This window comes from Aedes albopictus, unplaced genomic scaffold (genome assembly GCF_035046485.1).
Source record: "Aedes albopictus strain Foshan unplaced genomic scaffold, AalbF5 HiC_scaffold_134, whole genome shotgun sequence".
Lineage (NCBI taxonomy): Eukaryota > Metazoa > Arthropoda > Insecta > Diptera > Culicidae > Aedes > Aedes albopictus.
The window spans coordinates 16,902-41,770 of record NW_026916746.1 but is presented as its reverse complement, the minus strand read 5'-3'; the positions used below and the strand labels follow the sequence as shown (position 1 = coordinate 41,770).

Here is a 24,869-nt window from a genome sequence, read left to right as displayed (position 1 = left end):
CATTTATAACAATAAACCCATGCGTTTGGACTGAAGAATAAGTCTTATAGAACTCATACAAAATTTATTTAAAAAAAATCCGCTTTATTGTTATTGTGAGAGAGGGTCTAATAATGTGAAATGTTGTGTAACATAATATTTGAACGACCCTCTATCTTGAGATGGCGTGATTTGCTTTGGCAGTATAGAGGCCAATGATCATAAGAGTTTATAGCGGGTTTGGTTAAACATTTCTTATGCAGTATACTGAAAGTATCATGTTTTTTTTTTTCAATCGACCTTTCAATGCACCCGTCCCTCGTTGTAATCCTCCCCTACTCTCATGGAGGTTGAAACATTAGATGAGGATGGTGGCTAAAGATGGCGATACAACATACAAACGTTATTTTATCAAATTTCAACAATTTTTTCGGTTGTATTAGCCCATTTAGGTGGTTTAATCATCTTTTAAAATTACCTAAGTTTTTATTCGTCATGGTTGCATTGTATTTTAAGAAGTTTTGCTAGATATGTTCAATAAAATTAACTTATATTCTTGGATAGGCGATTTCGAACACTTTGACCCATTCTCACCCCCTCTAAGGGGTGAGATTGGGTCAATTTTCAATCATTTGTAGTTTAGTAAGCAATTCATATAATGTGATACTGTCTTGCTAAACTGTCATTACTAGATAGTAGAGTATACATACCGAATAAAAAGTTATTCCGACTTCAATTGTATTTGTTATTTAACAAACATTCTTTGAGTATCCTTTTTTGACCCATTCTCACCCCCAACGACGGTATAGTAGTTTTTATACGAAATCATCATTGCATCCTAGATTCTGTAATTATAATGATGTTCTAGATTCAGAAATTTAGTGCGACCTTTTGCCCCACTTTGAGGCTTTCACAATGTTCGTTTCCACAAGAAGCACAAATAGTTTTTGTTCATTTGTGTGTATTTCTCCTATAATTATGGAGTAACGATACTCTGACATCAAGAGGTTCTTCCTTTCACTATAAATTTTTATTCTAAATGGTCCAAAAATTACATCAAAACAACTAGAAACACATATCTTTGGCATAGTTCTGCAACTGGGTCTCCAGTTAGCCTAGTGGTTAAGGCTATGGATCGCCAATCCGGAGACGGCGGGTTCGATTCCCGTTCCAGTCGGGAAAATTTTCTCGACTCCCTGGGCATAGAGTATCATTGTACTTGCCTCACAATATACAAATTCATGCAATGGTAGGCAAAGAAAGCCCTTCAATTAATAACTGTGGAAGTGCTCAAAGAACACTAAGTTGAAGCGAGGCAGGCCAAGTCCCAGTTGGGACGTAGAGCCACAAAGAAGAAGAAGAAGAAGAAGAAGAAGTTCTGCAACTGCATAACGAAGTCGTTTCAATGTTTATTGTCGAGTAACTGACCTGATAATAACTCGATCCCATAGAGGTTTGCTTGGGTTCTTAAGGTTGAAGAATTCGTCATTGACTAAATCTTAATCATTGCAAATTCGAAAGCTGTTTTCTCATTTAATGCTGAAATTTTCGCAGTGAAAATGTATTCACTGTATTGAGGCTGTAGAATGGAATACAGTGAATACATTTTCAATGCAAACATTTATGTTTTGAGCGAGAAAACTGCTTTCGAATTTTCAGTGATGGCGATTATGTGAATAACGAATCTTTCCACCTTAACTCGACCACAGAGAAAGACCCAAATCATTTGAAAAACTGACGACATTCACCGTTTATCTCGTAATATTGGTAGAAATAGTTTTGCTAGTGTCATGACTGGTATAGGCACCCTAACCCTAAAATTATTAGCTGCCTCTTCTTTTAATATTTTTTATGTTAAAACTGTACATTTTGAAGTTATGAAAATAAATTTTAAGTACGATCGTTTGAATAGCTAGTCATTTCACAAGCAGTATCGCTGATAGCACCTGATAGTATTCTACAAGCTAGAAGCCAAGGACTATTTGTAAACTGTTGTCAAAAAAATTAATCCAGAGAACTTGTTGTCAGCAAAATTAATCCAGAAAACTAAAAACAAAAAAAAAAATAAATAATAGGCAATTCCAAGTCAATCTCGCTTTTTGAATTCTATCAGCAGCACTTCCACACAGTCATTTATCGGGAGGTTTTTGCTTATTGACCATTTTCGCAAAGACGATTGTCTGGCAGACACACAGAGACTTTATGCATTGAACATGGAAGTCTAGAATATGAATACATTCACCCTCAATATGATGATAATGAATCTGTGCTGTTCGATCTGAGACCTATATCAATCATTTTTACCTTATGCTACTTATATAGTTATGGTAAATTTCTATACATATAAACAACAATAAAACTAATATAAACTTTGCTCTCAATGTGAACAATAGTTATCCTGTTAACATTTTTCTCGAAGATTCTTTGAAAAACACGTTGCAAAAATATTGCAATTGATGTCACTGGCCATAAGAATGTCATTCATATCGAGCCGCGCTGGACGTATCATGACCGACAAAACTAATAAGTATTTGGCTGTCGTAGTGCTGTGTCAATCTAACGGTTTCCGAACGCCACTTTCTTTCGGCTCCGTGAATAGCATACATGTGAGCGACTGGATACCTTTTACAGGTGTGGTGCTGAAATCGTCTCCAACTTGCGACGACGTAGCCACGCAACAGGTAAAATATGTGGAAGAGTAGACTTTCAACGCTCATATGCTAATGTCTTGAATATTTTGATAATTTATTCAACGATAGCAGAACGGTATGAATATGCCGTACAAAAATCACTACAGAACCAAAGTAAGATGACACTGGAATGTGACCCATTTGAAAGCTTCCTTCTATACTTTTTTAATTGTTACCTACCGCATAAAATTGGATATCCGTAGTATAGCTTCCGTTACTTGCATTGACCCCTTTGATTTTTTTTTTTGATTCACGTTTGCAATAAGCCGATGCTAATTGAGTATGTCGTGCTCTTTCTCGCTATATCTATGGCCAGGGAAATTAGCTTTAAAACGGCAAATGATTTTCCTTACTTGATCGTGCTATGTAAATAGGGTATGAGCGACAGTAGCTCGGGTGAAAAGAGAGCAGGTGAATGTGCCGCCATAATATTGATCTAGTGGCACTGGACTGTGTATTTCATGTGCATTCCATGTACAACAAGATAACTAATATATGCATTAGTAAATTAATGATTATTAAGGTACAGAAACAATTTTTATTTAATAGTTTAGTATTTATTATGTTTTTATGCAACTTGGCACTATAATATTGAATTTTATACTTGCCGTTTTAGTGTCATTACGGCCAACTTTTCCTCACTATAAAAAGCTGTTGGATTATAATTCATAATGCAACTCATTTGGGTTGCATTAAGAATCATAATGCAATTGTTTGCGCAACAACCTGTGTTTCCACGTCAAAAGCTTGAAAAACTGTGACGGTTATAGCACAGCTTACGTTTTGCGTTTAACTTGATGGAACACGTGAGTGATCCCGTTCAACCACCAGGAAGCATGATGATAACTTTTAAAAGTGATTTTGTTTTCTCATTGTAAACAATGTTGTATGCAACTCGTTGCAAAACTCGATTATTACAGCACTCGTCATATTTATCTAATCGGCAAGCCTTGTTGGATAAATGTACAATTCGTGCTGTAAAAATCATCATTCTGCAACTCGTTACAGAAATTACTATTATTTATTGCAAAAGTAACATTCTTAAAACGAGAGCTGACATTTATCTATTTCAGCATTGTATCCTCCAAACAAAACTTATGAGAGAAATTGGGAAACAATTGTTGAATGAGTTGGGTTTATATACATGCAGAAAACATCAAATAAGATCAGATACCTGGCTCTACCAAAAGGAGGTACAGGTATTCTTCGATATAACGTACAAAAAAAAATTCTCTTTGTACGTTATATCGAAGTGTACGTTATATCGAAGCAGAGAAAAATTTAATATTTTTTATACTAGTGTTCATGTATTTCACGTGAAATTAACCCATGATAATAACTTCGGTGAAATTCACGAGACCAATAATGAAAAACATGAGTTTTCACGAAAAACACATTTCGTTTTTTGTGCTTCGATATAACGTACATTTTGCTTCGATATAACGTACACACAGATTTTTTCCCAAATTGCGCTAATTATGGGTAACAAGGCTAATGCTGCAACACAACATTGATTTGAGTGATTCCGTAGTTTATCTGAGGGTTATTCCTGGGAAAAATAAAAATTTTCAATGTTGTACGTTATATCGAAGCAAAATGTACGTTATATCGAATTCGCTATATCGAGGGTACGTTATAGCGAAGAATACCTGTACCGTAAAATGGGATAGCTTTGTAAATTTTTCATAAGATTTTCTTAATATTTTCCATGTCACAGTATTATCTTTAGTTACACATTTTTAAAACAAGTACTGGGATCTTAGTCATCAGTTGCAATTCGAAGATCGACTTAGTTTGGTTTTTTGGGTGACCCGTTATTTTTCATGTGAGTGAAAATAACATTTTCATTTTGAGGAAACTTCAATGGTGCTAGAGTCAGGGTGCAAAGAGTTCAAAGTCATTGAGTGAAAACAGCACGAATTTGATTATTTTTGCACTCAATATTCAAAACACACATTTTTATTTTCGCTCTTCCTCTTCATACAGTCAGTAATTTCGTGATCATTGAATATTAAGCCAATCGAGGGACATCTTCAAAATTACCCACGTTCATGGCTACGATTGTTTTCGTAAATTTATTTTTCTTGCAGTTAAATATTGGAATTTCTGACACGTAAAAATCGAATTTACTCCTAAACCGGGTTACGTACAAAAGGCTAAATTACGAAAGGCTGAAATAACAAAAGGCTGGAACACAAAAGGCTGAAATTACAAAAGGCTGAATGCATCAAAAGGCTAAAATAACATAAGGCTGAAATAGTTATTCAACTAGTTTTCAAACGCACCAGCCAAAAAAATAACCTTAACACTTACAATAATTACATGCATGCACTGATTTGAAGGCCTATTTGAAGATTTGCTTGTTGGTCGACTTCCCAGCCGTGGCACTCGCATTGGTTTTGCTTGAGCTTGACGTTTGGCCGTCCTACCGTCTCCTAGTTCATGGCCATTCTAAGCTATTTAGGGAAAAACTTGTATGAAATTGTTAGTATCCGTAACGACAACAATCTCCGAAACAACATGACTAGAAAGAATAGCTTATGTTTAAAGAAGGAAAAATAAACGATATAAATGTTATCAGTTCCTTTCTGTGTTCGTTGGTATGCATCATTAGCCTCTTCACTAAGCTCTGTTTACAAACTAAGGCCCATGCTGAGGGTTACGTGTTCCGGCCAAGAACTTTTCATTACGAAATGTTTCATGACTCCCTTTGGCATTGAGCATCTTCGTGCCCCTTACACGATATGCCAGCTGAGAAGCTGGCTGTACCTCAGTTGGAGCATAACTCCAAGAAAATGAGGAAGTGCTATAACTTGAATTGCGTATTTTCAGCCTTTTCAATTTTCAGCCTGTTGTTATTTCAGCCTTATAATACAGTTTCTCAATTTCAGCCTTTCGTATTCAGCCTTTTGTGCATTCAGCCTTTTGAAATTCAGCCTTATGTTACCATCCCCCTAAACCGTGCGTCGGACGTACGTCGGGTGAAGTGCGCAAGAAAGAGGACCAGATTCGCTGCCCAACGTACTACGTCTCTTGTTAGGTTTTACATTTGGATTTGGAAAAAAAATGATAGTCGTGTTTCCCCGCGACGACAATAAATACTAAAATGTTGAACACAACATTAAATTACGAAGGCATTGAATACTTTTAGGCGTGTGTCGGTGCATAGATGTTTCTTTTGCTAAACTGATTGACGGAAACATTGTCATAAGATCAAATATACAATGCCTCCCGCACTATCAAGTTATCTGCAGTCATTTCGATCTAGCTTTCCAAATAAAGTGGAGAGGCGACTTCATGGAGAAAATCATCCAGAAAGTGATCAGTTCGCATCGTACTCTTGTGCTGTGCGGACGTAAGCTCTCTCTGCTGCAGGAAGTTTTACTACCTAAAGCAATTCAACAGTACTTCTCAGTACTACCCACAATAGCACTTTTCAGCGCTAAATTTATACCTACTGATTCCTTTTCGATCCTTGCCTGGACCCGTGCCTTCGATTATTCGTTGGACCCGTTTACGGAAGTCAAATTCCGTGAAACGGTGGTAATCCTACTTGGACACCGATTAGGGAAAAAACCTCCTGGAAGGTCGCTTCAAATTAAATCATGGTTGCATCATCGAACAAAAGGAAGGGTGAATCCTTGAATTCACCGCTTCCTTCCAAAAAAGTCGGTTTCAAAACTGTCGCTAAACGCGGCAAAGTTAAAAGGAAAGGAGAACTTTCAGCTTCTCCGCTTCCTTCTACTAAAACAATTGTTTCGGATGAAAATTTCGTTGAAATGAGTAATCCTTATGAAACGCTGAACAATTTTTCGGAACAGCAAATTGAGGATGCCTCTAGCCCAGGTACTTCAATTTCTGCTAAAAAACAACGGGTGCCGCCAATCGTGGTCAGCGTCTGTGAATTTGCTGGTTTTAGGCAGGAGATCTTGAACTCCATAAGGGGAATCAAGGTTTCCTTCCAAATTGCCAGGAAAGGAGACTGCCGCGTATTGCCGGAAACCCTGAAAGATCGGGATCTTCTTCTCAAGTACCTTACTGAGAAGAAACATAAATTTTTCACATACGACGACAGGTCTGCACGCTTGTTCAAAGTCGTATTAAAAGGTCTCTCTAGTGATGACAAATCACCTGATGAGATCAAAACTGAACTCAACTTATTACTTGGATTCACTCCAGTCCAAGTAATAAAAATGGAAAAGAGAACCCGCTCTGAGAATCCTCGGCAGGGTATCTCTCAAGAATTTTATTTAGTTCACTTCAACAAAAGTGATCTAAATAACTTGAAATATTTGGAAAAGGCGAAGAAAATGTTCCTTGTCCAAGTGACATGGGAACATTTTCGTAAGCCTGGGGGAAATTTCCAGAACCCAACTCAGTGCCGTCAGTGCCAAGGTTGGGGGCACGGAACGAAACATTGCCACATGGATGCTAAATGCATGATTTGTGGAGGTTCTTCTCACGCCAAGGACAACTGTCCGGTAAGGGAAGATACCAGGAAGTTTAAATGTACGAATTGCGGTGGCAACCATAAGTCAAACTTTTGGGATTGCCCTATCCGCAAAAAAGTTGTCGAATCACGTGCCCGGCAGATGAATGGGAACGCTAGTCGTACCCGAAACTCTGCAGGTAGAATTTCTAACAACACAAATTCTTCCATCAACGATCGGTTGAATAATTTTCATACCGCTCGTACCTATTCACCGGAGGTAGTTAACCACCAAACAAACCTTCGAGCGAATAATCTACCCTCCAGCAGTGGAGTGAGTAATATTTCTAATTTTGTTCAAACGAATCGAGCTACCTATGCCCATGTGGCTGCGGGTAAGCAAAATTCAAATAATTCCTATCACCAAACATCAAATTCGGAAAATGCACGTGATTCAGGCATGTCTGCTTCCGATTTTGACTTTTTATCTGAACAATTGCAACAAATGATTGATGCAATGTTCAAAACTCAAACTATGGCTGAAGCAGTCCAAGTTGGAGTTAAATTTACAAATAAAATAGTAATTGGATTACGTTTTGGTAATGGATCCAAATAAATTTTTGAACATTTTAAATTGGAATGCTCGTTCTCTAAATGGTAAAGAGGATGAGCTATTCCATTTTTTAACAGTTAATAATGTGCATATTGCAGTTATTACTGAAACTTATCTAAAACCTGGGTCTTCAATCAAACGAAACCCAAACTATTTTATTTATAGAAACGATCGCCTAGATGGAGCATGTGGTGGAGTTGCTATCATCGTTGACAGGCGCATCAAGCATCAACTTTTTTCATCATTTGAAACCAAAGTTTTTGAAACTTTGGGTGTTTCTGTTGAAACAAACTTTGGTAAACATACTTTCATTGCGGCCTACTTGCCTTTTCAATGCACTGGCCAGCAAATAGATTTTCTTAAATCTGATTTGCGAAAATTAACTCGCAACAGGTCCAAATTTTTCATAATTGGTGATTTTAATGCGAAACACCGTTCGTGGAATAATCTTCAGTCCAATTCAAACGGCAGGATTTTATTTGATCAGTGCTCTTCAGGATATTTTTCTATTCTATATCCCGATAGCCCCACTTGTTTTTCTTCTGCTAGAAATCCCTCAACAATTGATTTGGTCTTAACTGACTCAAGTCAGCATTGTAGCCAATTGATTACTCATGCTGACTTTGATTCTGACCATCTTCCTGTAACATTTCAAATTTCCCATGAAGCGATTTTTAATCCCATCAGCTCTACTTTCAATTATCACAGAGCTGACTGGGATACATATAAAACATACATCGATAGCCATTTAGATGTTAATGTTTCATTGGAAACACATTTTGATATTGACAATGCCCTCGAAACTTTGACTAGTACTATAGTCGAAGCTAGAAGCGCATCAATACCAAAGTGTGAAGTCAAATTCGACTCAGTTATTATTGACGACGATCTGAAACTTCTGATCCGTCTTAAAAACGTGAGAAGAAGACAATTCCAACGAACTCGAGATCCTGCTTTGAAAGTAATCTGGCAGGATCTTCAGAAGGAAATTAAAAAACGTTTCACCGAATTGAGAAACAAAAATTTTGCAAATAAAGTTTCTCAATTAAACCCCGGCTCTAAGCCGTTTTGGAAATTGACAAAAATTTTGAAAAAACCTCAGAAGCCTATTCCTGCGCTGAAAGAGGATAACAAAATATTATTAACTAATTCTGAAAAAGCACAAAAACTTGCCAAACAGTTTGAAAGTGCGCATAATTTCAGTATAGGTCTCACTAGTCCAATAGAACATCAGGTTGCCCGCGAATTCGAAAACATTCTCAATCATGAGAACATTTTCGACAATTCATTGGGCACTGATTTGGACGAAGTGAGATCTATTATAAAGAAGTTTAAGAATATGAAAGCTCCGGGTGATGACGGAATTTTCTATATTCTCATCAAAAAACTTCCAGAAAGTTGCTTATCATTTTTGGTTAATCTATTTAACAAATGTTTTCAGTTAGCATATTTTCCTGAAAAATGGAAAAATGCTAAAGTTGTTCCAATTTTGAAGCCTGACAAAAATCCTGCCGAAGCTTCTAGTTATCGTCCAATTAGCTTACTGTCATCTATCAGTAAACTTTTTGAAAAACTTATTTTAAATAGAATGATGATTCATATTGATGAAAATTCTATTTTTGCCAATGAGCAGTTCGGATTCCGCCATGGTCATTCGACTACTCATCAACTTTTACGGGTAACGAATTTCATTCGTTCCAATAAATCTGAAGGTTACTCCACTGGTGTAGCACTTCTTGACATAGAAAAAGCATTCGATAGTGTTTGGCACGAAGGCTTGATCGTAAAATTGAAACATTTTAATTTTCCACTATATATTATTAAAATTATTCAAAACTATTTATCGGATCGAACACTTCAGGTAAATTATCAAAATTCCAAGTCAGATAGATTACCTGTAAGAGCTGGTGTTCCACAAGGCAGCATACTGGGACCAATCTTATACAATATTTTTACCTCCGACCTACCTGATTTGCCACAGGGATGTCAAAAATCGTTATTTGCAGATGACACAGGTATCTCAGCCAAGGGGCGAAGTTTGCGTGTCATTTGTAGTAGATTGCAAAAAAGTTTAGATATTTTTTCTTCTTATTTGCAAAAATGGAAGATTTCTCCAAATGCTTCCAAAACTCAACTTATCATATTCCCACATAAGCCAAGAGCTCTTTATTTGAAACCCTCAAGTAGACATGTTGTCACTATGAGGGGAACTCCAATAAATTGGTCGGAAGAAGTTAAGTATCTAGGGCTCTTACTAGATAAAAACTTAACTTTTAAAAACCACATAGAAAGCATTCAAACTAAGTGCAATAAATACATTAAGTGTTTATACCCACTTATTAATAGAAAATCAAAACTTTGTCGCAAAAACAAATTTTTGATTTATAAACAAATTTTCAGACCGGCCATGTTGTACGCTGTCCCAATATGGTCGAGCTGTTGCAATACCAGAAAGAAGCAACTTCAGAGGATTCAAAATAAAATTTTGAAAATGATTCTGAAGTTGCCTCCCTGGTATAGCACTAATGAGTTGCATCAAATTTCTAATATTGAAACATTGGAACAGATGTCAACTAAAATCATTGCCAACTTTCGTCAAAAATCGTTGCAGTCTTCTATTGCTACGATTAGCTCTTTGTATAATTAGTTTAAGGTGGGTTAGGGTTAGGATAAGTTGAAAAAAATGTATTTCTGACACGCAGGTGAAAAATAAAGCCTGCAAAAAATCTTAACTGCTACAGCAAATGAAATGTAATATGTTATTAATTAGTATTGATAATAGCTTAAATTTATTTCACCAAATTAGGATGAAAGTGTGTTATAATACACAGAACACCTAGATTAAGTTGAAGAATGTAAAAATTGATTGAGATACTAATAAAGATTATTAAAAAAAAAAAAAAAAAAAAAAAAAAAATCCAGAAAGTGATTCCGATGTTATAAGAGCGATGCAATCATATCACTCATAAAGATCTTTGATATTCTAACTCCTTGGGAAACATAGTTTATTTCCAAATTTTATCTCTAATTATTATTTTTTCAATACTTTATCAGTATTTTCAATTATATTAATAACTAGCTGTCCCGGCAAACTTTGTCTTACCAAGCTGTGGTGGATTGACAACTGTTGAAGCTATTGTTGTACCGCACTCTAGATTGATTTTTTTTAGATCGTGTTGATTTTTCTTCAGCTCATAAAAAACAGTATTTTATCATTTTTTTTTACTTTTTTTATTTAATTTTCGTAACTTTTTCCACTCATAAACACAGCCACCATGAATACGAACCGAGCCATACAAGAATCATGTTGATCGGTTCATCCATTCGTGAGTTTCGTTGCCTCAAAAGGACTTCAAACTCATTTTTATTTATATCAGCATTTTTTGCAATTCCAAACCCTGTGTGCGCTACAAAACAAATATCAGCACCCAAGCGTGTAGCAAAATTTCGGTCTTCTTGTTAGATTTTTCGACTGCTACTATCCGCAGCTCCTTTACCAGTTTGTCATTGTGTAGTGCACAGAAAGTAGTACACCAGACACCACCGCCATCTTCAACTGTCTGCTTTCCGCTTGATCGAGAGCCATCCATCGATCAACAGTTCCAGCCATCTACGATCATCACTCAACGGCCAGGAACAGCGCACCAAACATCATTAAAAAACACTGTCGGCACTACGACTGTAAAAGAACAACAGCCTTCAATGGACCAGCTGATCCTGCGCCGACAACGGCTCAGTGTGATCAACAGTGTAACAGCAAAATTATAAGCCTGGACTAAGCTTTCCTCGACCCACTAAACAGCATTCATATGGTCGCCAAACCCTTCGTCTCTTCAGAATCATCAAGAAGGTATTGCTTCAGCAACGACCATTGATTGCTTTGGGGAGTCCACCAACGTAGCACCTAAGTAACCACGGTGCTGAAGCCTTATTTCATGCAGATATACGGTGTATTTAGAACCATCATTACTTTACATGCAAACTTAAGGTTGATTTAAAGTGGAAATGGGCAATTATATAATCAAATTAAGATTATACTAATATAATCTTGGTGCAGTCGCATAATTGCCCATTTCCACTTTAAATCAACCTTAGGTGTGTATGCAAAGTAATGATTGCTTTAAATACACCGTATATCTGCATGCAATACGGCATCAGCACCGTGGTTACTTGGGCATGCTGGAACTTCCCAGTTTCCCGCGACACCACGCCTGCTTCCAACTGCACAACAAATCTCAAGAATTGCGTGCACAGTGATTTGACCTTCTCACAAGTAAGGCCTTATCAGCGAGCACACAGAAGGATGTGCCGACATGGGGTCTCCAGCTGCCCCGACCTTTAGTAGGTCGGTTCTAGAGGCACGTTCTACTCCATTTGGAAAATTTGTACCCCGACCTTGTTGAGGGCCCTTTTCCAACTGTGGGCTCGGATCCAACCTAGTAGATCGACAGCACGACAGCAACGGTACCATAATGTTCTCCTCACGGCAACTTAATGGTTGTAATGGTCGATTTCGACCGCAGGGTATCGGTATGATCTACGTAGCCGACACCGGACCCTTGGATCACCTCTTGTATAGCGTGAGCACTAGCCATTCTCCGAGTCACTGTGCCACCCCCTCTGTTGCTCCAAGACAATGTGGGTGATAGCCGTTGAAACGGCATTCCAGTCTAACTCATCCCTACATATAAGGGAGATGACGAAGGGCCAGAATTAGCACGCCAACATCCGATTCAACATGGCGCCCAATGTTTTGTTTTTATTACTTTTTTTCGTGGCTAAAATGCGCTTGACACTGCTTCGCTGCTACATATAATATTGTGGAGCCTCGTAGCCGTGCGGTTAGGGTCACCAAGCTTATAATCGCACCATGCTATGGGGTGAGGGTTCGATTCCCGCTTCGGGCGTTGAAACTTTTCGTGAGAATAGTTTCTTCCCCGTTTCCACTGCTGCATGCTCCGTTGTCCGTTGTCTAATGTTAGTTTAAAACAGTCTGTACAGCCGAAAGCTGAAGACGTTGTCCGTGCCTTTTTTTCTTTAATATCGTACAAAGTGATAAACAAAGAAAAACAACAAAAACAACAAATTTGATCCCAAAATATTTGGGACAGGCAATTTTTTTCTCCCACAAAAAAAAAAAAAAAAATAGCATGCTGAAACTTTTCATAGAGTGCATCAAATAATCTCAAATTTTGACTGTTTGTGCACCTGTTGTATGTACATCATTGGTCAAATTTGGGCTCGATTGATCAATCTTTCGCAAAGTTAGAACCGTTCGGGTGAAACACTATTATTAAGACAACTAATTTTTGAATTGTCATATCTCGGATACCAGTGAACCGAATTGAATGAAATTTTTAACGTTTATCGTCTGAAACGACAACGTCTGGCTTCAACCCTGATCCTCGGTTTACATCAAGGAAGGCGTTTACTCTCTCTCTCTCTCACGATGAGATGGAATCGATGGAGACCGATAGCGACCTAAACGATCCAGATGGGACTGCAGAGCAATCAGTATTAAATGATTATGACGTTGGATGATAGCAAATGATAGATAGTTGTTAATCGTGAATTTCTAAATAAAGTTTTCGTTGTTATACGGACTGTTACACATCAATATATAAATACTTAATACGACGTTATAAAATGTAATACTTTCTCACGGCGAATTAAGTTATACCGGGATGAAATTTTTACTCATTTACAGCAAAATAAGTCAAATTTACAATTCCACAAAAAAAATACTAAATGTGTTCTTCCCTCAATCTATATGGGCTCTAATACATCTGATTAGAGATATCTTGAGAACAGAAGTGGGAAATCTTTGGATATCAACACAAAAATTTATTGACATTGATGTAAAAAAATTACATCATTTCGAGAGAAATCCAAAAAGTGTCAATCCATGATAACTTTTTTAACGTTCAAAAAGTACTTGTGTTTTAATCATTTGAAAAGCATTTTTATATTGTTAATGTACGTTCAAAATTTTATTCAATTTCATATAACGGAAACCAGTGAACCAATTCCGTTATATGACAGCTCAAAAATTAGTTGTCTAAACAATAGTGGTCTACTCGAACGGTTCTAACTTTGCGAAGGATTAATCAATCGAGGCCAAATTTGTATCAATGATGCACATATAATAGGTTGACAAACAGTCAAAATAAGATTTTTTGATGCACTCTATGAAAAGTTATAGCATGTTGAACTCATAGTTATAGCAAGTTGCCTCCCCCAAACTTTTTGGCCACCCCCTGTATTTTAATTTGTAATCGTTTACACCTGAAATCACATTACACTGCCATGTGTCTCGGCCACCCCGAACTCTAGGAAGTAATAGTATGAATAACTAAATTTGGAATTAGTGTAGCTGTTAAGTTACTTTCAATAAAGTACCTTAATGAGTTATTGATTTCGTTTTCAGGATGCTTTTGGTGTTATTCTATTAATGAATAATCACTGCTTGTATGGAAGATTTGTTGTTTTTTTATTAAAGTATTGTAATACTTAGTATCACTATTCCCAGATATTCGTAGAATACATGTTTTTTTATCTGTATTAACGAGATTTTTAGTCCTAGGCTAGTTCTTCTCGGGACCCACACTTTACTTCCCTTCCGAAGTAAAGAACTCACATTTTGCAAGTTTGTCGGGAGTGACGTAGAATACACACAAGTTAGTGGTTTAGGTATTGTACCTCTATGCAGAACATGTTTAGGGTATTTTCCCAATCTGATTTTTGTATTTTGTCGTACTCTGAATGCGCTTCGCTAGCCGATGAAATCTTTTTAGCATATGACTTTTTAGCAACATGTTTAGGGTATTTTCCCAATCTGATTTTTGTATTTTGTCGTACTCTGAATGCGCTTCGCTAGCCGATGAAATCTTTTTAGCATATGACTTTTTAGCATATGATGTAGGGGGATTAGGGGCATAATGGACACCCGGGGCGAAATGGACACCCCTGTTTTTGCCGAAACCGTTGACTTTTATGTAAAACTTTCAATGCATAAGTGTAAAGGAACAAGTCATTGTTCTATTTTTTCAAAAGTACCGTTTATATTCCTTCAAAATAACCAAAATATCATTGAAAAATTGAAGTATGTTTTTCATATGGTGGATTTCTTATAATTTCGAAGCAGCAGCAAATAAGGTATTACGAGTAATTGAGTGTGTCCACCATATAAACAAGTGAATTGTTAGCTTATCTACATGTATACGAAGATTTAGCAATGGATGAAGTATTTTATTTTTGATCAGAATTTACTAAAAATAACAATTTTAATGTTGTAGTCGATTCGGGGCGAAATGAACACTGGCAATTACAAATGGATGTTCGCGCATTGCATACTGTTAGGCGTTTTAGAATGTTTGGAAAAAACCAATCTGATTATTTTAGCCTAAAGTTTATTTAATTAACTTTGAAGTTATGTAAACTCGTCTAAGATGGAGTATTATATCTGTGGTATTGATCTCCGTTTTTCAAATTACTTAACTGGTCGACATTCTCAAAGATACAGCATAAAATATGCAGGGGTGTTCATTATGCCCCGATGGGTGTCCATTTCGCCCCGTACCTTTCCTGCCAGCCCCAAAAAACACACGGTTTTCAATTCATTATTTCTTCACAATAATGACATTCTACCAGCTGTAAATGATTGAAATACGTAGGAAACAAGTTGAAGTTGTAAGCCAACTGATAATATGTTGAGTTTTGTCTGTTATACAGGTCTAACATACTCATTTGCTTAGGGTGTCCATTATGCCCCTAATCCCCCTATGTGTTTATTTTACATCGATAAGTGTTCATTTCAAGCCGTAGGTACCTTAATTTCAATTTTCCATCACAATTTTCATCTCACTGTTTCTTCATAATAATCAATATTATTGACTGTGTATAACTGAAACACATGAACAGACGGGTAACTTTTTTATTTATTTAGTTATTTGCTGTTCTACAAGCTAGTAGTACATATATCAATCAAACTCAGGCGCCTTTCGCATGGTATTCCCTAGTAGTTGCGAATTTTCTGCCCTCAATGAATAAGAGCGTCGCACGTTTTCTTAAAACTTCGTATGGCGAATGATGATCGTACGTCTGTCAGATATATTTTTTCGAAAATTTTTTGTCATCATTTTTTTCCGTTATTTTTTAAGAAAATCGAGTTATAGAGTAATTCAATGATTTTTTTTTCTGTTGATCAACTGTAAACGTGCGCAAAACTGGTTTCCATTTTCTTGCATTTTTCTTGCTTATTTTTCATAGATATTGCAGTAGGTTGTAATCTGGTATAAAATATCATTACCTTCAGCATGGCAACACCCAAATTAATTATTGACTTGATCTCAGCATTTGCGCGGGTTTGCACATTATAATAAGATGAGTATGAAATGACTTCATCGATAACATCATCGCATTACTTATTCTTCATATCATGAGCACGTGAGCACTAATTGCAAGAACGGCACTAAGTGCTCTAAGTGCAGTGAAAGTCACAAAACATCTGAATGCACGTCAACTGTATTGAAATGCGTTAATTGTTGTAAAATGAATAACGAGCGTAAACTTAATTTGGACGTTAACCACACAGCTTTCAATGTTAGTGGATGTGAAGTCTATAAAAGACTTATTCAAAGAAAAAAAAAAGCAGCTTGCATTTCAATGAATAGCAACCAAGTTCCGGTAGTAATGTGAAACAATTTGATATTTTATATTTTAACATTGCTGGCTTACCTACAAACTACGTTGCACTACGTCAGATTGTAGAAGCTAAACGTCCACTTTTAGTATTTTTATCAGAAACACATATTGTTGATATGGATGCATTTGAACAGTACAGTATTCCGGGTTACAATATAGCTGCTTGTTTGTCACATTCAAGACACACTGCACAGAAAAAAATATTCATGTATAATTCAGCGAGAAATCATGCACATAAAGGGAATGCTAGAGTTAGTGCATATTTACATGAGATATCATGTAAAATTACGTTACTATCGTGTAAATTTCCGCTAATAGTCACGTAACCGGTTGGAGTCCATGATAGTTTACTCGATGGTTGGCGGAAATTTACACGATTGTAACGGAATTTTACATAATATCTCATGTAAATATGCAGTAACTCTAGCATTCCCTTTATGTGCATGATTTCTCGCTGAATTATACATGAATATTTTTTTCTGTGTGGCGGTGTTGCTATTTATGTCAAAGAATCGGTTCAGTTCAAGCTTCAATTGAACGAAGTTTGTGAAGGTAATTGGTTTTTGGGCATTACAGTTGTGCGAGGCATGAAGGTGGGGAACTATGGTTGTTTATATCATTCTCCCAGTTCAAGTGATCATCATTTTATTGCTATTTTGGAAAACTGGCTTGAGAGTTTCGTAGATCCTAGTAAATTAAACGTTTTTGCTGGTGATTTTAGTATTAATTGGTGTGACATTCATAATTCGAATCAGTTGAAACGATTATCGGAATTTTTTAATTTACAGCAAAAAGTAAATGAGTATACGCGTATTTCCAGCCATAATAAAACCTTGATTGACCATGTTTATTCTAACTTTAACTCTGTTTGTACAGTTACGTGTTTAGATTTAAAAATAATCGATCATGAAACATTAGTTATTAACGTTGAGGATACTCAAGTAGATGATAATTTGGTGAAATTGAAGTGCTGGAAAAAATACTCAAAGCAAGCAGTTTCAAGGCTTGTCGAGAGAAACATGGATTTTCAAACAACGGGTTCCTTGGATAGTAAATCAGCTGTTCTTACCGACGTTTTGAAAACCTGTACCAATGAATTAGTTGAACAGAAAATTGTATCTTTGAAAAATTCGAACAGCTGATACAATTTAGATCTACTGCGTCTTAAACGTAAAAGAGATAAATTGTACAAAAAGTTACGTAGAAATAATACTTTTAACAATTGGAATAGGTACTGTGTTGCGCCTAATAAATATTCGCAATCGCTAAAACAAACGCGTTGTGAATATATACAGAGGAAAATTGATCAGCATCAAAACAACAGCAAAGAGTTATGGAAAATTTTAAAATCTTTGCTTAAACCTAGTAATTGTAAATCGCGGTCCATAACCTTTAACGGCACATTAGAAGATAATGAACAAATTTAATGAATATTTCATCAATAGTGTTTCAGCAATCAACCAATCCATTGAGTTAGTTGATGAACCTGATGAAATAAAACAGCCGATAAACAATAATTGTAGATTTGAATGTTTTCACCCGATAATGATTGAAGAACTTGGGAATACTTGCTTTTCTATGGGAAAAACGGCTGGCGTAGATAATGTAAATGCAAAGGTAATACAAGATTGCTTTGATGTCATCGGCCACAACCTGCTGCACCTGATAAATGAATCTCTGCAAACTGGGCATGTGCCTCAGGTTTGGAAGGAATCTTTAGTGATTCCTATTCAAAAAGTTGCTGGGACGATTAAATCCGAAGAGTTTCGTCCCATCAATATGTTGCAAACATTAGATAAAATTTTAGAACTTGTAGTTAAAGGCCAGTAACGTATTTAAATAGTAATAACTTGCTTATACCAGAGCAATCGGGATATCGGGAAGGTCATTCCTGTGAAACCGTATTGAATTTGGTATTAGCAAAGTGGAAAGAAAGCATAGAGCGAAAAGATACGATTGTTGCTGTATTTTTGGATCTGAAACGCGCCTTTGAAACAATTTCTCGGCCCTTATTGTTACAAAAAATCAGGCGTTTTGGAATTTCGGGTTCTGCATATAAATGGTTCGAAAGCTATCTGTGTGACAGAACCCAAAGGACTGCATTTAACGATTCTGTTTCGAGTCCCGTGAACAATAGTCTTGGTGTTCCGCAGGGAAGTGTATTAGGGCCTATTTTATTTATTATGCACATTAATGACATGAAACGAATCTTACGATATTGTGATATAAACCTTTTTGCAGATGATACCGTGCTATTCATTGCAGCTAAAAGTTTAGGCGAAGCCATATCCCATTTGAATGAAGATTTGCGTTCTCTGAGTAGATGGTTAAAATACAAACAGTTGAAGTTGAACATAGATAGAACTAAATTCATGGTCATTTCGCGTAGCTGAGTAAACGAAAACGTCTTGGTTAAAATTGATGAAGAGACACTTGAACGCGTTCGGGAGATTAAACATCTTGGCGTGATTATTGATGACAGATTGAAATATTGACAATGTCATCAAGAAAATAGCCAAGAAGTATGGAATTCTCTGCCGACTGAAGAACGATTTAACAATAGCTAGCAAGATACATTTGTATAAATCAATCATCTCTCCCCACATAGACTTCTGCTCTTCCATTTTATTTCTAGCTAATGGAACACAAATATCGAGATTGCAGCGATAGCAAAATAAAATAATGCGTTTGATTTTGAGATGTAATCGATTCACATCCTCCTCTTTCTTATTGGATGCCCTACAGTGGCTATCAGTGAAGCAAAGAATTGTGTTTTTAACTTTGGTGTTCATTTTCAAGATAGTTAATGGTTTGCTGCCTCGATGTTTGTGTGATGGAATTGAAAGAGGAAGTGACATTCATAGGTATAATACTAGAAACGCGGATGACGTAAGAACACCACATTTTTTGAACGGTGCTTCACAAAATTCCCTATTTTATAAAGGTATTAATGTTTTCAATTTGATGCCTACACTACACACATAAAACTAGCACCAACATTATCTCGGTTCAAAGACTGTGTATTTCACACGTCAAACCTGCCTTTTGAACAGCTACTCTGTTGAATTTTTAATACTTGACTAAATTTGTATCTTGACGAAGTTTCTGCAAACGGATATTTTTGTGTGAACATTTTTGAATAACCTTTTATTATTTATTGGGGCACCAATAAACTATAATGTTCGCCTCGATGATGATGATGAAATTTTATTGTATTGACGTAATTTATTCTATTTTTTGTGTAGTCTACAAAAGTTTGACTCTCGCACGCGGTGACAGGTATAAACGACTTTTTTGTATTTATTTATCATATGGAAGATTTGTACTGTTGAAGGATTCTGTAGAGTAGTAGTGAGTTGTCTAGTTGAATGTCGGGAATTTCTTGAGAATGAGAATATTGCCGACTGTTTTGACATCGCGCGAACGTTATCAATCCTCGCAATATTTTTGATTTTCTGATTTTTCATGATCACTAGTAATGCTTACAAATATCTGTAGTTGAGAGCATCAGTATTTTGAAATTTTTGTTTTTGCTGTAGAGTAAAGTGGGGCAAAAGTTCGAGTGGGGCAAGAGTTTCTTTTGAAGTTTTTGAGCTCAATTCAAATTATTTCCTTCGGGTGTCAAGGTTGTTCGAAGCCTTTTTGAAAAAGAGTCTTTCACTCTAAAAATTATGAAAATTGATCAATATTTCAAAAAAGTTATGACAAAAAGTTGGTTTTTGATCAAAATATTGTAATATGCGATGGTCCTTCCAACGCATGGAATGGAATTGTAATGAAATCGAATTCGATATTTTATTTTGGGGCGTAACTAGGTATATTTTGAAGATGCTTTGGCATGTATAACTTTTTGCAAAAAAAAAAATGGAAATCATATTTTACCCATAATGCGGCAAAAGTTCGAATTGTGGGGCAAGAGTTCGAGTCATGTAGCAACTTTAGGTAAAAACCTAAAATTCTGCAAAATGTACACATCATCTCTAAAAATGATGGAATTAATGAGAAAATTCGATCAAAGTTGATAAAAATGTTGTTTCATCTGAATTTGGAGGAAAACTACTAATTTGGGTAAAATCCAGATCGATCTTTGAAGCGTATTTCAGTTCCAACACCTTAATATTTGGTGTAGGTATTTAGGTATTCAGATTACCAAAGCATCGAAATAGTGTGCTACGGTGATCGAAATTACACAAACACTAGATTCGAACTTTTCCCCCAGTTGTGGGGCAAGAGTTCGAATTCGACACTCTCATACAAAAAGAGTTGTAACTCAAAATTGAAAAGACATTTGGCATAACTTTGTTCAGCAAATTTTTAGCCCATGGATGGTAGAATCACCACACGGTATTCATTTATTTTTATCTGCTTTGATTTCTTGAAAAAAGTTGAATTTTCAACTAAGGTCGAACTTTTGCCCCACCTTACTCTATAGTATGACAATTATAATGTTGTTTTTATCTGTAAAAATAATCAGACCGTTTAAGTTTGCAAATCTGATTACATTGTTTATAATTAATAATTATCTTAAAGATATATCGTCTTGCTCAAAGGGTATGTGGCGGGACCATCATCATCATCATCATCATCATCATCATCATCATCATCATCATCATCATCATCATGAAAGGAAGATGTATTCCAATCATTGTGCAGTCATTGTTGTATTAAATGTTTCATTATTCTCCGCGGTTTGTCTTTTTGTCTAACTGATCATTTTATTGTTCTTTCACAGATTTTCCTAATGATGGCTAAATATGTAACATATAGGATAATTTGGTTAGCTTCACTATTTATCACAGTATTAGCAGAGGTATGATGTATTATTATAAAAAAAGATAATCACACCGTCTTCGGCCAGTGACCGCACAGACTGAACATAACTAACATTAGACAACGGACAACACATATAACACCCAGTGGCCCAGTGGAGAATTTTCCGTTTGACGAAAAGTTTTCCCCGACTGGAGCGGGAATCAAACCCACACTCCGAGGCTTACGAGACACCTAAACCACTGACGCCGCTAACCGCTCGGTCACGATGCGCACATTGTACTGAACTTAATAATTGATGTCCTACTTTTCATGTTTAAGGATCCCTTGTCGTGTTCGATAGGCTGGGAGCTGAGAGGATTAAATTGTTACAAATATTTTAGCGTTAGGCATTCGTGGGAGAAATCTGCAGAATTATGTAAACGGTAATTATATGGTTTAGGTGTGCAAATAGCATCCCTTCAATTTTAATACTTGTTTTCTACTTTTACAGATATGGTGCCGAGCTTGCAACGATAGAGTCGTTTGAGGAGAATGAAGCGGCACGAGAGATCGCACTTTTCGGCGAATCTAGGGGACGGACTGCAAACATGTATTGGTTAGGTCTTGCTTCTTTGGATGACCTTAGGACCAATACGCTAGAATCTACGTCAGGTGGATTAGTTTCACAATACTCAGGTTTTTGGGCTCTAAATCAACCTGACCCAGCCGCTGGAGAATGTGTTGCGGCGTCTAATGTGAATGACATGCAAACGTGGCAGTTGGAAACATGTGAAAACTTATTACCGTTTATGTGTGAACGGCCTGCATGCCCTCAAAACTCAGTCCGATGTTCCAATGGTGTTTGTATAAATCAAGCATTCAAATGTGACGGAAATGATGATTGTGGAGATGGCAGTGATGAATTGGACTGCCCTAATGCTTGTCATTTCCATATGCAATCCGGGGGTGATGTTATTGAATCGCCCAGTTTCCCTCAAAAGTATCCAGCTTTGTCGGGTTGTAAATGGACTTTGGAAGGACCTCAGGGAACAAACATTATTCTACAGTTCCAGGAATTTGACACGGAGAAGAATTTCGACATTGTGCAAATTCTTGTGGGTGGAAGGACTGAAGATAAAGCTGTATCACTTGCAACCATTTCTGGCAAAAATGATCTGACTAGTAAACCACTTATTACTGCTTCCAATTTCATGATTATCAAATTCACTTCTGATGGAAGTGTTGAGCGGAAAGGCTTCAGAGCAACATGGAAAACTGAACCTCAAACTTGTGGAGGTGTGCTGCAGGCCACAACTCAAGGACAGATACTAACTAGTCCCGGTTATCCAAAGACTTATCCAGGTGGATTGGAATGTCTCTACATCATCAAGGCTCAAAACGGTCGAGTGATTTCATTGGAAGTAGAAGATCTAAATCTGAATGAGGACCGTGACTTCATACTGATACGAGATGGAGATAATGCTCATAGTAAACCCATCACTCGACTTACAGGAACATCTTTGAATGATAGAAATAGAGTGATTATTTCGACAAGTAATAATCTCTACGTGTTCTTCAAGACCTCTCTCGGTGGTTCGAAGAAAGGTTTTAACATGAAATACACACAAGGCTGTTCAGCAACCATCACAGCATTGAATGGAACAGTTACATCTCCAGCATATGATCTGGCCAATTATCCCAATAATCAGGAATGTTTCATCAAAATAAAGAATCCCATGGGAGGACCACTCTCGCTGCGATTCAAAAACTTCAATGTGCACAAAAGCGACAAGGTTCAAATTTTCGATGGCTCATCTACGTCTGGTCTGCGTCTTCATCCGGGAGACGGTTTTACAGGAAACACAGTGCCAAAAATTACACTTACTGCATCTTCAGGAAATATTCTAATTAAGTTTGTTTCGGACGCTTTGCACAACGGAAAAGGGTAAAACGTTTTTTTAACTTTTAATTCCCAACAATCAACTTCTTGTTTTCGTTACAGATGGCTTGCAGAGTTTTCTGCTGATTGTCCTGATCTAAAACCAGGAATTGGGGCACTAGCCTCCAGTCGGGATACTGCTTTCGGAACTATTATTACATTCACATGTCCAATCGGTCAAGAATTTGCAACTGGAAAGAACAAAATCGTCACAAAGTGTCAAGATGGAGGAACATGGAGCATAGATTACATTCCTAAATGTCAAGGTAATAATTTAAATTTCAAAAATGTGGCTTTTCCATTTAGATATAAGTATTTTCGTTGTTATCATTTGATTTCATACGAAAAATAGTTTAGGACAAATGCATTGAAATCCCGGTTCAACTGTGCACCAAAACTTTAGATGTGCAAATCTCAAGAAGCAAGCTTCGAACAATAATATTGTTTTTATTTTGTTCTTAAAATTAAAATAAGCCTAAAATAAGAAGATCAGATACGCTTGATTTGTTTTTCATGAGATTTGTTTTAAGCGCACAGTGAGTTGGTGCAAAAGTTGGCCATTGTGGCGGCCATTTTAGGTTTCTAACAAATCTGTCTTAAATCAAATTTTTAAGAATGATAGCCAGTTTTAGTTCAGTTTGTCCAAAAATCATGTGACCCTGAATCTTCCAATATACCGTGGATACACAGTTATGGATCACACACGGTTACGGATCAATTAGATGTTTACGGTCAAATGTCGCCTCTCTGCAGAGCATGACAGAACATAGCATAGTCTTCATAGCATAAACACTATACTATGCCACTCCATGCCATGCTAAGCTGCAACAAACGATCGTAAACATCGAATTGATCCGTAACCGTGTGTGATCCATAACTGTGTATCCACGGTAATACAGAAAAGAAACAGCGTGGATTATTAGCTCTTTTATGACACATTCCACGCACTTCTACGCCAAGGGTGTAAAATTTCAAAGTGATAGTTTCGCCCCAATCTTTCCAGCACATGGAAAAGTGTAGATTCAATCTTAGGAAAACTATTTGTTTTACTTAAAGTTCGACCGGTAAACGTGTTTAAATAACTAGGTGAAGTAATAGCATTTTATGTAAGACAAATGATTTTTTTTTATTGATAATTTTCAAATATGCCTGCTTGCATGTTAAAGTTCGAAAACATTAGGGGGGGGTGGGGGTAAGACGGACTGGGTGGGTAAGACGGACCACTGACTAGTTCTGTCACTTAAGAGCTGAAATTTGACTTTCTTTTACGATTAACTATATCTTCTTATCAGTTGATGATTATTGAACCACTCCATGAGAGAATACATATGTTTTTTTTTTTTTATTTAAGACCCTATAACTATGTTGTCATTCAGGTCTGTTAGCTTGGTGGTAACCTTTTATAAACAGTTGTATATATTAATATTCTTAAGAAACTTCATGACTGTTTCGATTCGTTCCCTGTCATCTGCCAAAATCTCCCTCATACTTATACACAATCCTACATTATAATTAGCTTTCTATTCACATAAAAAGACTGAAAATTGGTAGACTACAATGCAAAATATGTGAATTTTAGTTAAATCCATATTGTTAAAAACTGTTAAACTCAAAAACTGTTCTATTTCAAATGAAGCATGGTCTCGAAATCAGCATTAGTCGTTGATAGAAGTTCACGACTTTTGTTTTATTTTGTAAACTAGTGTTATCAATACTTCAGTTGATGAATTGTATTTATGAAGTTTACGAAATGTTTTCAAAATA

General features: G+C 36.4%; 1 protein-coding gene across 2 annotated transcripts in view; it reads left to right on the top strand.

The window, feature by feature from the left end:
• The window catches only part of LOC109403746 (sushi, von Willebrand factor type A, EGF and pentraxin domain-containing protein 1), a gene marked incomplete at its 3' end in the record, with an annotated part of 57,432 nt that overhangs the window by 16,881 nt on the left and 15,682 nt on the right, over positions 1-24,869 (top strand). For both annotated transcript variants that reach the window (XM_062843286.1, XM_062843287.1), the window contains 4 exon segments: positions 21,147-21,224; positions 21,506-21,609; positions 21,678-23,111; positions 23,169-23,371. In XM_062843286.1, the coding sequence (XP_062699270.1) occupies positions 21,156-21,224; positions 21,506-21,609; positions 21,678-23,111; positions 23,169-23,371 (1,810 nt within the window).